The following is a 12,888-nucleotide window of genomic DNA, read 5'->3' on the forward strand; positions in this document are numbered from 1 at the left end:
TATGCAAAAGGAAAAGACATTAGAAGTTATAATCCCTACATAATTCCAATTCATCTCCAGTTTTATTACGGAATGTATAGTTTTACAAGTTTGCTTAGTTGAAAGGACAATAGCTCTGTCAAGCAGGGAAAGAACCACATGGTTTCCATGTGGCTACTAGCTAACAAAGTTAGCTAGTAATTATGGCTTGGAGCTCAAATTAGCTCTAACAGAGTTCCTTCTATAGCACCTTTACCTTCTCAAAGTTAAAAAGTTGATAGGTAAAATACTCCTACTTCGTATCAATGATCCCTTGGGTGTTTCACTCTTTTCGTTTTTTTAACCCGTCACGATTATCACCGTGATTTGGTTAATGGTCTTTTTTCCACAAGCCAGGACAGCCAACAGAAAGAGTGAAGACAACTGTATTATTAGTTTCAACTTTATTCATGAAGTCTGTCCAAGACCATCAAATGCTGATGCCTGGGAAGTTCAATGACATGTAACCAATAACATCTTTTGAAAAATAGAGCAATTTTCAGACATAAGCTTACACCCTTGCTTTAATGCATTGGCTACACACAAGATGAGCAATACATATTTAGGAATAGTATTTTATGGGTTTAAGAAAAGAAAAAAACATTTCTCTCGCTTCTGCTTTCCTTCCACTCCTCCATCATCTTAACAGATCTTCCACTTCACTTCCAATCACCTAAATGCAAAGGTAGGCTACCCAGGAAGTCTATATTGGATGAGAATTATAGCGTGCTTTGATTTTAATTATACCAAATCCTGCTCTCCACAGGGAGAGAAACTTAATTCTAAAGGTATCAGCATTTTATCCATTAGTAGAATGATTCGGAATGATTTTATGACATCTAATTTTTCGAAGCAACCCCTAATTTGGGGAGCATAATGGAAGAGAGGCATTAAAAAGGTACTTTGCCACAAGGACCCATCTTCAGAAATAAATAAAGTTGCCTTTCTCTTTGTATCTGAGCTTAGAGGCTATCCACTTCCTGCTTGGAAAGGAGACCCAGTGTAGCAATTTGGCCTACTTCAGAAAATTTAGCTAGGGTAAAATTACATAGATAACACTCTTGACAAGCAGCATGGTTACCACAAGATGCTTTTAGCAATTATTGATTGTCATCAAAAAGGCATATTAACGTATTATACCTAGTGTCATCTCCCCGTTGCCTTTCTCTTTTGGTTAAAATTTGAATTTTGTTTCATTTCCCAACATAGAAAATTTATATCCTTTAAAACCATTTTTTTTCATTGGCCGAATTCTTTCCCCAAAAGCAATTTTGAGTCTGTACACATATAGGTAGTCCTCAATTTACAACCATTTATTTAGTGACTGTTCAAAGTTACAGGGCACTGAAAAAAGTGACTTATGACCATTTATCATATGGATGACTGTTGCAACATCTCCATGGTCACATGACCAAAATTCAGACACTTGGTACCGACTCATATTTATGATGGTTGCAGTATCTTGGGATCATGTGATCACCTTTTGCACCTTCTGATAAGCAAAATCAATGGGAAAGCCAGATTCACGTAACAACCGTGTTACTAGCTTAACAAATGCAGTGATTCACTTAACAACTGTCTTGCTTAGCAACAGAAGTTTTGGATTCAATTGTGGTTGTAAATCAAGGACTGCCTGTGTACTCACATACCCACCCACACAAAATTGCCCATTGGATATCTTTTTTTGGGGGGGAGTGACAATTCATAGACTTTACTATTTATATAGAATGGAAAACTGTAATTATAATATTGTCTCAAATGTTGGCCTCAAAATGCCGCATCTTACATTTTGCTTCAATTTTTCAGAAGGTGCGATTCAAAATGTTCAGTGGCATATTCTGGGAAATTTTTTCCGTCTAACATTCTATTTTGAGAAATTGGAAAACACTCGCCTTTACTGGCAAGATAGTCCTCTTGGTCTCTACAAAAAGATAGTTTTATAAAGACTGGGAAAAACATTCTTGACTCAATCCATACGAAAGCAAGTGAATGACAGATATGCTTTACTGCAGTCAAGAGCAGATTTATGGACAAGTTGTAAATGTCAGACTACACCTTTTTTAATAATGAAAAAGACACCGTAATACTGTTTCCTTGTAACCGGGACAGAAAATCATTTGGTAAAAGTAAAAAAAAAACATTTATTGGGTTTGACATTAAAAAGAAAAAAAAAAAAGAAAAAAAAAAGAAAAACTACCGTGAAGCAGAGATACTACTGTACTCCAAACACGGTCTCAAAGGTTAGGTTAAGAAACTTTTGGTTCAAAAGCAGATGTGGCAGGTACATAATTTAAGAGCTTGTGAAAAAGAAACTTCTGTAGCATATTTTTTCACGCTTCATCTCTCCTGTTAAACATAAAAGGGGCCCACGGTGGAAAAAGGGAAGCTGAAAGCATCAATCATTGTTGTGCCCATGTGAATGCTTCTGTTGTTGCCCCAGACTGTATTACATAAGCAGATTCTTCACCAACCCCTTAAAATCTTAGTGCACAATCCTTTGTACAAATAAGGATTATAACATCTTCATCCATTCCAAAGAGCTTAATCTTCTGGCAACTTATTCGTGTTAGAATTCCAATTTTGATTACACATTCTTTTTTTTTCAAAACCTTGTATATGATATAAATATACCTCAAATAGAAATATACCCAAGCAAATGAGAACTACCCAACGGCACCCAGGGGGAAGCATATACAGGTAGTCCTCGACTTACGACCACCATGGAGACCAAAATTTCTGCTGCTAAGTGAGGCAGTTGTTAAGTGAGCTTTGCACCCCCTTTTTATGACCTTTCTTGCCATGGTTGTTAAGTTAATCAGTGCAGCTGTTAAGTTAGTAACACGGTTGTTAGATTCCCCATTGACTTTGCTTGTTGGAAGGTTGCAAAAGTCATCACATGACCCCAGGACACTGCAACCGTCATAAATATGAGTCCGTTGCCATGATCACGGGACCATGGGGATGCTGCAACAGTTATGAGTGTGAAAAATGGCCATAAGTCACTATGTTCAGTGCCGTTGCAATTTTGAACAGTCACTAAATGTTGCAAGTCGAGGACTATTTATTTATTTATTTATTTATTTATTGGTTCGATTTATATGCCACCCTTCTCCGGAGACTCAGGGCGGCTTACAATGCGTTAAGCAATAACCTTCATACTTTTGTATATACCTGCTTAGTAGGACTTTCGCCCCCCCCCCCAAGCGGTGTTCTTTTTTATACAAAGTCAGCTTATTGCCCCCACAATCCGGGTCCTCATTTTACCTACCTCGAAAGGATGGAAGGCTGAGTCAACCTTGAGCCTGGTGAAATTTGAACTTGCAGTAATTGCAGGCAGCTGGTGCTACTTAACAGCACTTTAGTCTGCTGCGCCACCAAGGCTCTTCTACCTGTACTGTTCCTTTAGAAAGCCACCTGGAAGCATGACAGCAGATGAAATGCTGAGAAGAAAACAACTTTTAAGGATAACTTCATAAAGAAAGCTTTAACTTCATCTTATCATCAGTAAAATCAGCATCAAGGTGAGATGGGAACAGGGATCACACTTCATCTCACTGAGAATTGATCAGTGCAATCCTAAAATGTCCAGTGGGCTATCTTTTTCCATTCAGTGTGCAGTTGAAGCCAGTGTATCAGGGGTGAAATGTTACCGGTTCGGACTGGTTCGGCTGAACCGGTAAGGATGGCGGCGGGTGGTTCGGAGAACTGGTAGCGATGGCGGTGCGAGTTTCTGCCCACCCGTCCGGTCGTCGTTACTTCCTGGTTTTAACCAGGAAGTAACCTGTTTTTTTACCCTCTGCACATGCGCAGAAGGGTTTGCGCATGCGCAGAGGGTCCACGCGTGCATATGATGCATCCATGTGCGTGAGTTGAGCGAGCGAGCGCCCATGCGGTGCGTGCACTTCCGAACCAGTAAGGAAGGTAAGTAGATTTCACCCCTGCAGTGTATGAGTATACTATGATGATCATGCCATACGACATGATCCACTTCGACAGCATTGAAATTTATTGAACACTTTGCGAGATGAAAGGAGACAAACACTTTACCCTCAAAATCTAGGTTGATAGCTATAAATAGAAGGAAGGGCTCACCCTATGAATCAAACCTTGAAGGACCTAAAGGGATAAAACAGTCTTGGAGTTTTATTGCTGTGTTGACTAACTCACTTCTGAAACTTCTCATCCGTTATGGTCTTGGATATCTAAGGATAACATACACTGGGATATGATCTGTTTTTTAATCTATTCATAAAACTACTAAAACAAAATTTGAGGTGCAAGAATGTATTTATATCATAAACCTAAGTCAGGTTTATGTTTAAGTTTAGCAATGCCTTTTGGCAATGTCATAAAAAAACACATGGAAAGTTTCTGTTGGATGCTCTTAACACATCCAGAGCTTCCAAAATTGTAGTTCTAGATAAAGACTATAATTCCGTGGTTTTTGCTGAATTGGAAATATACCCCTCCATGATAAATGTATATGTAAGCATAGCATTACAAAATGTAGTAAATAATTTTGGATTAAAATTGTCCATAAAATATTTTGCTTAAAAAAAATCATTTGAGCCAATCCACATATACCAATCATTGTCCCACATAGAGATTCTCTCTCTCTTTCATATTCCCGCCTTTCATCAGAATCAGCAAATGAATGGATGGATGAATAAATAAATAAATGAGGGGGGCAAGACCAGGATAGACATACCGTGTTTCCCCAAAAATAAGACGGGGTCTTATTTTTTTTTAACCCCGAAATAAGGGCTTGGCGGGGGTCTTATTATTTCAGGGGTGCAGGAGGCCCTGGGCAGCCTGCGCACTCACAGCCAGGAATCCGGCAGAGAGGCTCCCTTCACATGCCATCAAGCCCCTCCCCTCCTATGCACCTACCATCTGGAATGAGCTCCCCCCGGAGATACGGAGGATCCCAGATCTGCGCTCCTTCCGCCATGCTGTGAAGACCTTTTTATTCCATCAGGCGGGCTTGGCCTAATTTCTTCCCTTTTTAAATATGTAAATTTTAATCTGTTTTTAAATTATTGGGGTGTTTTAATCTGTCTGGGCCAAAATGATTTAATTTGATTTTATCTGGTTTTTAAATTTTTTGTATTTATGTATTTTATTGTTGGCTGTTCACCGCCCTGAGTCCTTCGGGAGTAGGGCGGTATACAAATCAAATAAACCTAAACCTAAACCTAACCTAAACCTGTGGGATATGTGTGTAGAACGAGAGTGGCCCGAAGGCACCAAGCTGCGTGTCTGTCCCTGCCCCCCACTCACGCGCCTCCCAGGTCTTACCATGTCAATGTGGGCTAAGCCGGTGAGCACCAGTGCCTTGAGGAACTTGTAGCCAATGCCGCTGGCACCCACCACCAGCACCCGCACGGAAGCCACGGCCTGGGCCAGCTCTCCCTGCAGGGTCAAGCTTCAGCTTCACCATAGAGTGGGAAGCACACTCCCAGAGTGGCCATTATCCTGCCTGGGGTTTGGAAGCCGCAGAGGTAGAGTTTGGGGGACAGAAAGAAAGACTTCTGCTGCTTTCCTTGCATGCAGACAAAGCAGAAGCAGCAGAAGTCTTTCTTTCTCTACCCCAAACTCTACCTCTGCGGCTTACAAACCCCAGCCAGGGCAGTGGCCGGTCTGGGAGTGTGCTTCCCACTCTATAGTGATGGTCGCCAGAGGCCTCCCCTTCCCCTCTGCTCCTCTCCACTCCAATCGCTTGACCACTGACTGACCGGAGCACCCGCTTTTCCCTTCTGGAAAGCCCCTCCGCCTTGGGAGTCACCAGATTGGATGGTGATCAGGCCAGACTCTTCCTGGGGAAGGGAGCGTTGCGGGACCCTTGGCCTCCCACCCTTCCTCCTGCAAGTCCAGTTTACTCTTTCCAGGCACCCGGCAGCGAGACGCTGGGAAGCCGCGCCAAGGGCAGCCCCGACAGACACAGCTCGGCTGGCCCAGCCATGGCTAATGCTCTTTGCCCGTGGCTGAGCTTGGCTGCAGAGGACTGCTGGGCCTCCATAGGCGGCAGCAGAAGCAACACCTGCACCACCTCAGCCATCCCGAGACCTGCAACTGCTGTTGTAGTCCGTGACTACCTGCTGCGCATAGAGGCTCCTCTGCTGCTGGTGGCTGCCCTGCCAAGGAAGCCCGAAGGCAGTGATGCTTACGCTGGGGCTGCTGTGGCAGGTGCTCTGTAGCGCAGGCTATGCAGATGCCTGAGCATGGGGGTGAGTGTAGGCGGGCCACCACCATGGTGCAGGAACAGGAGCAGGCGCTCGAAGTCTATGGTTGGTGCTGCGGGCGGCAAAAGGGGCGGGAGGCACAGGAATTCACAGGGATGTGGCTGCCTTGGGAATGTTGGGGGGGGGGTTGAGGGACCTCTGTGTGTGAGAGAGGGAGGGTTATTTTCAGGGGAGGGCATATATTTAGGCCCACCCCGAAAATCAGGGTTGGCCTTATTTTTGGGACATGTCCTATTTTTGGGAAAACACGGTAGGTAGCTAAAAGGTAGCTGAGAAAGGAGGAGAGAAAAATGGGCACATGGGTACACACATAGAATTGTGGTGGTGAAGTGGTTAGAATGCAGTATTGCAGGCTGACTCTGCTCACTGCTAGGAGTTCAATCCTGACCGATTCAAGGTTGACTCAGCCTTCCATCCTTCCAAGGTTGGTAAAATGAGGACCCAGATTGTTGGGGTGCAATATGATGATTCTGTAACCCGCTTAGAGAGCACAATGAAGCAGTACATAAGTCTAAGTGCTATTGCTCTCTTAACAAAATATGTCTTTTCTTGAGGTTATGTTACAGCATGGAGGGCAGTCATGTGAACCTGGGAAAAGCTGCAGCTACTTTAAGGAGTTTCTGGCAGCTGCCATGTGAGTATCCAACACCTTTAGAAGCCTTTCGTTGTTGTTTCTTTGAAATCTGATGCAACATACAACTCTATTAAATATGAATAATCTTCAAATATTTTTATGCTCTTCAGCACCAATATTTTAACCGTTTATACTTCACATTTATTTATTTTTGGTTTTTTTAACAGCAAAGTTTGTTCTTTTCAGCTGATGTAAGATAATTGCGTATACCCACGCCATTCATGCCTGGGAAGGAATCTTGTGTTTTTATAGGCTGAATAAAGAAGTAAGAGGGGTCTCTGGAACTGTTATGGGGTCTTTGGTGCTTTCTGAGCTTTGTTGTTTTCCTGCAAGCAGCAAGGACCCCACAGTTCAACCCTGAAATACAAATATTCTCTTCTAAGAATAAGAGTCCCCCCCTCCCCACAACAGTGATTTGTTGAACAAGTCAGAATGGTATGGCTCACATGCCACCCTAAGTTAACAACCAAACACACTGTGGTTTACAGCCACATGCAAAGCGGGTCACTACAGCTGTAGTATAGGAAGAAAGACATATTAATGGAAACCATATGCTGAAACCATATCTGGCACTAACATCTACAAAGTTGCCAAACAATTCACTTCATATAATCACACAATGTTTTTGTTTAATAAACTCATTCAGGAAAAAAAAAAAACTCTGGAATGGGAAATACCTTTTAATATACATCATATGTTCTTAGAGTAAGTTGAAAAAGCAATAACATCTGTTTGCTGGTTTCATACTGTATCACACAAAGGAAGGAAAAACTAGAAAAAAATCTTTTCTTACAAGTTACTTATGTTTAATGCTTAAAAGTTTGAATGCACAAACAATAACCTACCATTATAGAAGTACTTGTGGTCAATACAATGTATTAGAACTATGTACAATGACACAGTTTAGTATCAAAATCTTTCTACACTGTAGAGTATTACGAAACTGTTAATGACATCAAACACTGAGCACTTAACACATTATTATTATTATTAATATTATTATTTGCTACCACATTTGGAACTTCAATGAACAGTCCATTTTAACTTGCAGCATTAACCCATTTCTAGTATGAAATTAAGTAATTTTCTACTTACACAATAAAGGTTTATCTACACAGTTCTTTTGATTTTGATCCATAGCAGCAAAGGCACTGTACATCAGCAGATCCACAGACTTAAAAGGGTTTTTTTTTTTTTAAAGCATTCAAAAGGAATATGTCACAGATCATAGTTTAACAGCAACAACAACAACATAAAAAGATAACACATGGTTTCTGGCACAATGGCTCAGCCTGCGTCCATTTCAGAGACTTTCAACTAAGACTTGGATAGAACTGGCGGTAAATAAAGCAAGTCCTTCTCCGAGTGAAAAATCCATTTTGTTCTGCACTTCAGAATGAGTGCTCTTCTAAATTCTAACTCTGAGGTCCTCACTTTTATAGTTTGTATTTGTGTCGGAATCCATTCCCTTCTCAGTGCCATCTCCAATGAATGTATCAAATATTTTTTTCTGTAATCTTTAGAACTGCAAAATTGCCCAAAGGCGTGTATCTTTCTTTTCAAAGAAATGTAGCAAAAACATCCAGAAAGAATGAAGATGATCTTTGAGACACATTATTGTACTTCTCTCTGAAATATACAAAATAAAAGTGATATTAAAAATTCTGACCAATGCATTCTACTTAAATGTCTCAAAGTATAGCCATTATATACTCTACAGGGGGTTGACAAAACACTGTCAAATGGCTGCTTAAAATAACTTGTTAAGAGTATAGTTGGTTTTGGCATGTATTTTCACAATTTCTTGTATTTAATTTTCCCTTAGAAATATGAACTTACTGAATTTGCTCAAAATATGGGGTCCACAAAAACATGCATGATCCCACATGCCTCTGCATGTGGTTGCCTCTCATAACAGAGCATATCCTCAAAACAATATTATTATTTTTAAGCAGGTCTTGAGGAAATACTCATTTGAATCAGAAATGGATATTATCTGAACTACCTAAATGATTTGTAAAACATCATAAGAATATTTAGTTTGTATACCAAGCCACCAGAGAAAACATGAGTCACTGACAACTCAGGCTAAAATAACAAGAAAGTGGTCTTATTAAATAAAACTTGCAGATGAGTAGAGGCTATAGAACACGGGTGTCAAACGCGCCGCATCACGTTCCCATCACCTGAAGTTTTGCGACATTTTTCCCATTCGCAGAGCTGGGATGGGCGTGGCCTGCATATGATGCATCTGGCCCACGGGCCGCCAGTTTGACACCCCTTCTATAGAACATGGTAAAATAGGATTTCACTCCTTTCTAATTTTTGATGGATACATATTTTGCAAGAAAGAGAAAGAGAGAGACTACAATGCAATATAGATTGATAAAATGTATAGATTTGTTGTCCATTATTGTTTTTAGACATAAACCTCAAGTACAGTTTGGTAATTGTAATTATGGCAATCTTCCCTGACCTGAGTTCCTTCCAGATGTGTAAACTTTAGGAAAAAGCAGTGGCTGGGAATTTGGGAAGTTGAAAGTCAACTCAACTGGATAGTGTCCAAGTTGCATAAGACTCTGCTCTGGGAATAAATCTGGCTAAGCCTTGGATTTACAAGCTTCCTTTTATTCTAGAGCAACTTCAAGGAGATCATAAATTATTCTTGGTCATTGGCTGTATTGGTTGAGATAGTTGTTAACATCCAAAACAGCTGAATAGCCTGAGGAAAGCTAATTTAGGAGAAATAAACACAAGACTATCAACTATGATTTGAACTACGTTTTTTTTTTTATAAATCCCACTCAATATTAACCAGTTTGTCTCAGTAGACATAAGCAGCCATATTTTATTTATAATGAATATGAATGCTTTTCATTTCATTGCAATACACTACAGAAAAAGCCTGTGGTTTTCGGAAGGTTTATACAAGCAACACTTAATAATAGATTAGTGTTATTTCTAGACAAATCCATAGTCTGGGAGGTGGGCCTATCATTACTGAAATTTCTGTATCCTGTTCAGACATTATGACCATCCATATCTGAATGGCATGATAAGTAATGGAGGAAAGATCCTGTTTCTCTAGCATGTTTCATATTTCATATTTCTACAGGCTAATGTGAATTAGGTCATTGCCATTTGTAATACTGTATTCTTTTTAAACTACATGACTTAATGAAACTCTTGGCTTAAATAATATCTGCATAACTTATGCAGATATATATAATTCGCATGCACACACAGACATCATATTTTCCCTTTGCTTCCCAACAGTCACATACAACCCAACAACGTAAAAGTCATCAAGAATGCAACACACCTTCAAATCCAAGGCAGACGCTGACTACTTTGTTTAGTCAGTTCCTTGTTAGAAAGATTTCTTTAACAAAATAAATACATTACAGCTATATTACATAATTAAAAGAGTCAGTTCCCTGTTAAGTATGCTTATTCCATCTTCTTCCAAGTAGATAGCTGAAGATTTGGTTTTATATGTTCTTAATGAGTGCTTGCTATTAAATAGCAAGTCTAGTGGGAAAATTCCACAACCGTGTTGAACATTTTCATCCCTCAGATCGGGAAACGAGAAAAATAAAAGTAATATACAGCAAAGTGCTACTAGAAGGAGTACGGTTTTCATTCAGATTTGTCTCTAATAAATAACTTCATAGACTGTAGCCTTCTTGTCCCCAGAGCCAGTGACAATGTATTTGTCATCCACAGAGATATCACAGCTAAGTACAGAAGATGACTCTTTGGACTAAAACAAGAAGAGAAAGAAAAAGCATGTGTTAACCATTCTCTGCATAAATCAGATGAAATAGTAAATTAGTTCCTTTTAAGAAATAAAACAGTTACAGGATGGTTCAATTATACATTTCTGCTTCCTGTCTGGTATTATTCTCCAGTCTGTGCATCTTCAAACTTAATTGCAGTTAACTCTCCAGGCTTGAGAGAATAATAAGGTTGTACTTGGCATACATGTACTCTTCTCTAGAGATTAAAATCAACAAAACACACTTGTTACACAGTATTATTTTCTTTCTTGCAGCCTTGAAGAGTTTAAATAAAACAGAAGTGACCTAATGTGTATTCATAACCAATTGGGATAACCAGATGTCTAAAAGCAGCCCACAGAGGAGGCAGTTTGTGATAGAAAATGAATGGTTTGGTTTGCTTAAATACAGTTCAAAGCCTACTTTTAGCTGGAAAAAAAAAATCAGTCAGATGCTCCATGCGGTGGAGAAAAAATTTGGAACCTAGCTTGAATTCAGGCTTCGCAGGGGGAACAATTAGGCCTCAGTGATCCTGTCAGCCAATTGTGGTTTTGCTGCCTGATTGTGGGAAACAGCCCTCAAACCAAATAGAGGCGTGGCATGAGAAAAATGCAAAAGGCAGACCGAGTGGGGTGAGAGGAAGGCTCAGGAAGGCCAGACTCGAGAGTAGCAAAACAAGATCCTTGGGATCAAGAAAACAGATCCTTGGAATCAGGAAAACAGATCTTTGGGATCAAGAAAAGAGTGGGAAATATGCCCACACGTGCTTCCGAGACAAATGATTGAAGTCTCCATACTTGGTTTCAGAGTACTACCCAAAGCCACCAAAAGCACTTTTAAATTCTCCCTAGTGAGTCATATGCCTTGTTTCTCTTTCATTGCTTCTACTGTTTTGTTCAACATTGTACGGATTTCTCCTATTATAGCATTTATCCTTGTGGTTATCATACTGTTGTTATTGTGTGTACACGTGTTTACATGCACGCATGCCTACCACAAAAAGTTCTGATTGCTACAAAGATTCCATTTTGTAATAGGTGTGGAAGAAAAACCACTGTTATTTCTCTTTAATAGCAATTTCAGCAATGGGGTTGGAAATGGATTCAGCATAAAATGAAAGGCTTAAAAACAGCAAGGCTTTAAAATGTTATATAATGTTCTCAAAGGATGAATACTGCAACACTACTGAGAGCAGATTTGGTCAACGGATGTGCTTTGTAAAATCTACCACTGACAGAGTTTATACAGTACGGGCAATTATTATCTGACATAAGCTAAAATCAAATGAAGCACTTAAAACTCATGATATCAGTCCATCCCTGGGATTTGCCCAGAGAATATTCATATTATCTTCCTCCATTTCTCCTTCCTGAACTGCTCTGTGCTGGATCGTTAAGTCTACGTCGGGGGTATCCAACCTTGGCAAGCTTAAGTCCTGTGGACTTCAACTCCCAGAATTCTCCAGCCAGCATGACTGGCTGGGGAATTCTGGGAGTTGAAGTCCAGAGTTCTCAAAGTTGACATGGGTCTACATGATTTGGGGCTGAAGGGAGAGGGACCGGGTAATGATTTTTACCTGAAATATACTGGCTCCATAGGGTGTTCTCCATGCATTCAGAAGATTATCCTTTCCAGTGCTTACAAACCACTTGCCTGAAAACACATTTTATATTATAATTAGAGGAAATGGATTAATTCTACATCAGCAAAGCTCCACTTCTTATTTCCCTGTTTCCATTTGTTTTTTCTTCTGGTCAAAGCAATACATTGCACCGAACATTCAGTCACACATGCAAATTTAAACAGTATTTTTCCTTTTCTGTATCTATTAGAAATATATTGAGCAAATAGACGATAAAGCCAGCATTTACTAAATTGCTTACCACAATGGGCAAATTTAAGGGATAACACACAACTCTCGTGAAGATGGAGCTGATACTTGTCTGGTTTTGTGACATGCAACACTTCAACATTGCTGTTCTCCATCCCTACTGCCAACCATTCTCCAGTAGGGCAATAGCCCAGCGAGAAGATCTGAAATTATAAATGCACACAGATTATTATGACTTAGATATCTAGTGACATAATTATTGTTCTTTGAAAGACAAAAACCAAAAGAAAAGAAAAAATTGTCTACGGTTTTCTTTCAAAAGATCTATTGATCTATTGCAGTAGATCAATATAATAAGTTCCTATAACTAAAACCCAATTAATG

The 12,888-nt window shown here is 39.9% G+C and overlaps 1 protein-coding gene across 12 annotated transcripts in view; it reads right to left on the minus strand.

The window, feature by feature from the left end:
- Positions 1-7,561: 7,561 nt before the first annotated feature.
- LOC117661414 (transducin-like enhancer protein 4) overlaps positions 7,562-12,888 on the minus strand; it is a 163,685-nt gene continuing 158,358 nt past the window's right edge. For all 12 annotated transcript variants that reach the window (XM_087886106.1, XM_087886104.1, XM_087886100.1 and 9 more), the window contains 4 exons: positions 12,557-12,707; positions 12,250-12,326; positions 10,217-10,657; positions 7,562-8,523 (listed from right to left, as the gene is read on the minus strand). In XM_087886106.1, the coding sequence (XP_087742232.1) occupies positions 10,550-10,657; positions 12,250-12,326; positions 12,557-12,707 (336 nt within the window). In that variant the 3' untranslated portion in view covers positions 7,562-8,523; positions 10,217-10,549. The remainder of the gene's footprint in view (positions 8,524-10,216; positions 10,658-12,249; positions 12,327-12,556; positions 12,708-12,888) is intronic.

The sequence above is a fragment of the Pantherophis guttatus genome, chromosome 2 (assembly GCF_059756535.1).
Source record: "Pantherophis guttatus breed Tessera chromosome 2, ASM5975653v1, whole genome shotgun sequence".
Lineage (NCBI taxonomy): Eukaryota > Metazoa > Chordata > Lepidosauria > Squamata > Colubridae > Pantherophis > Pantherophis guttatus.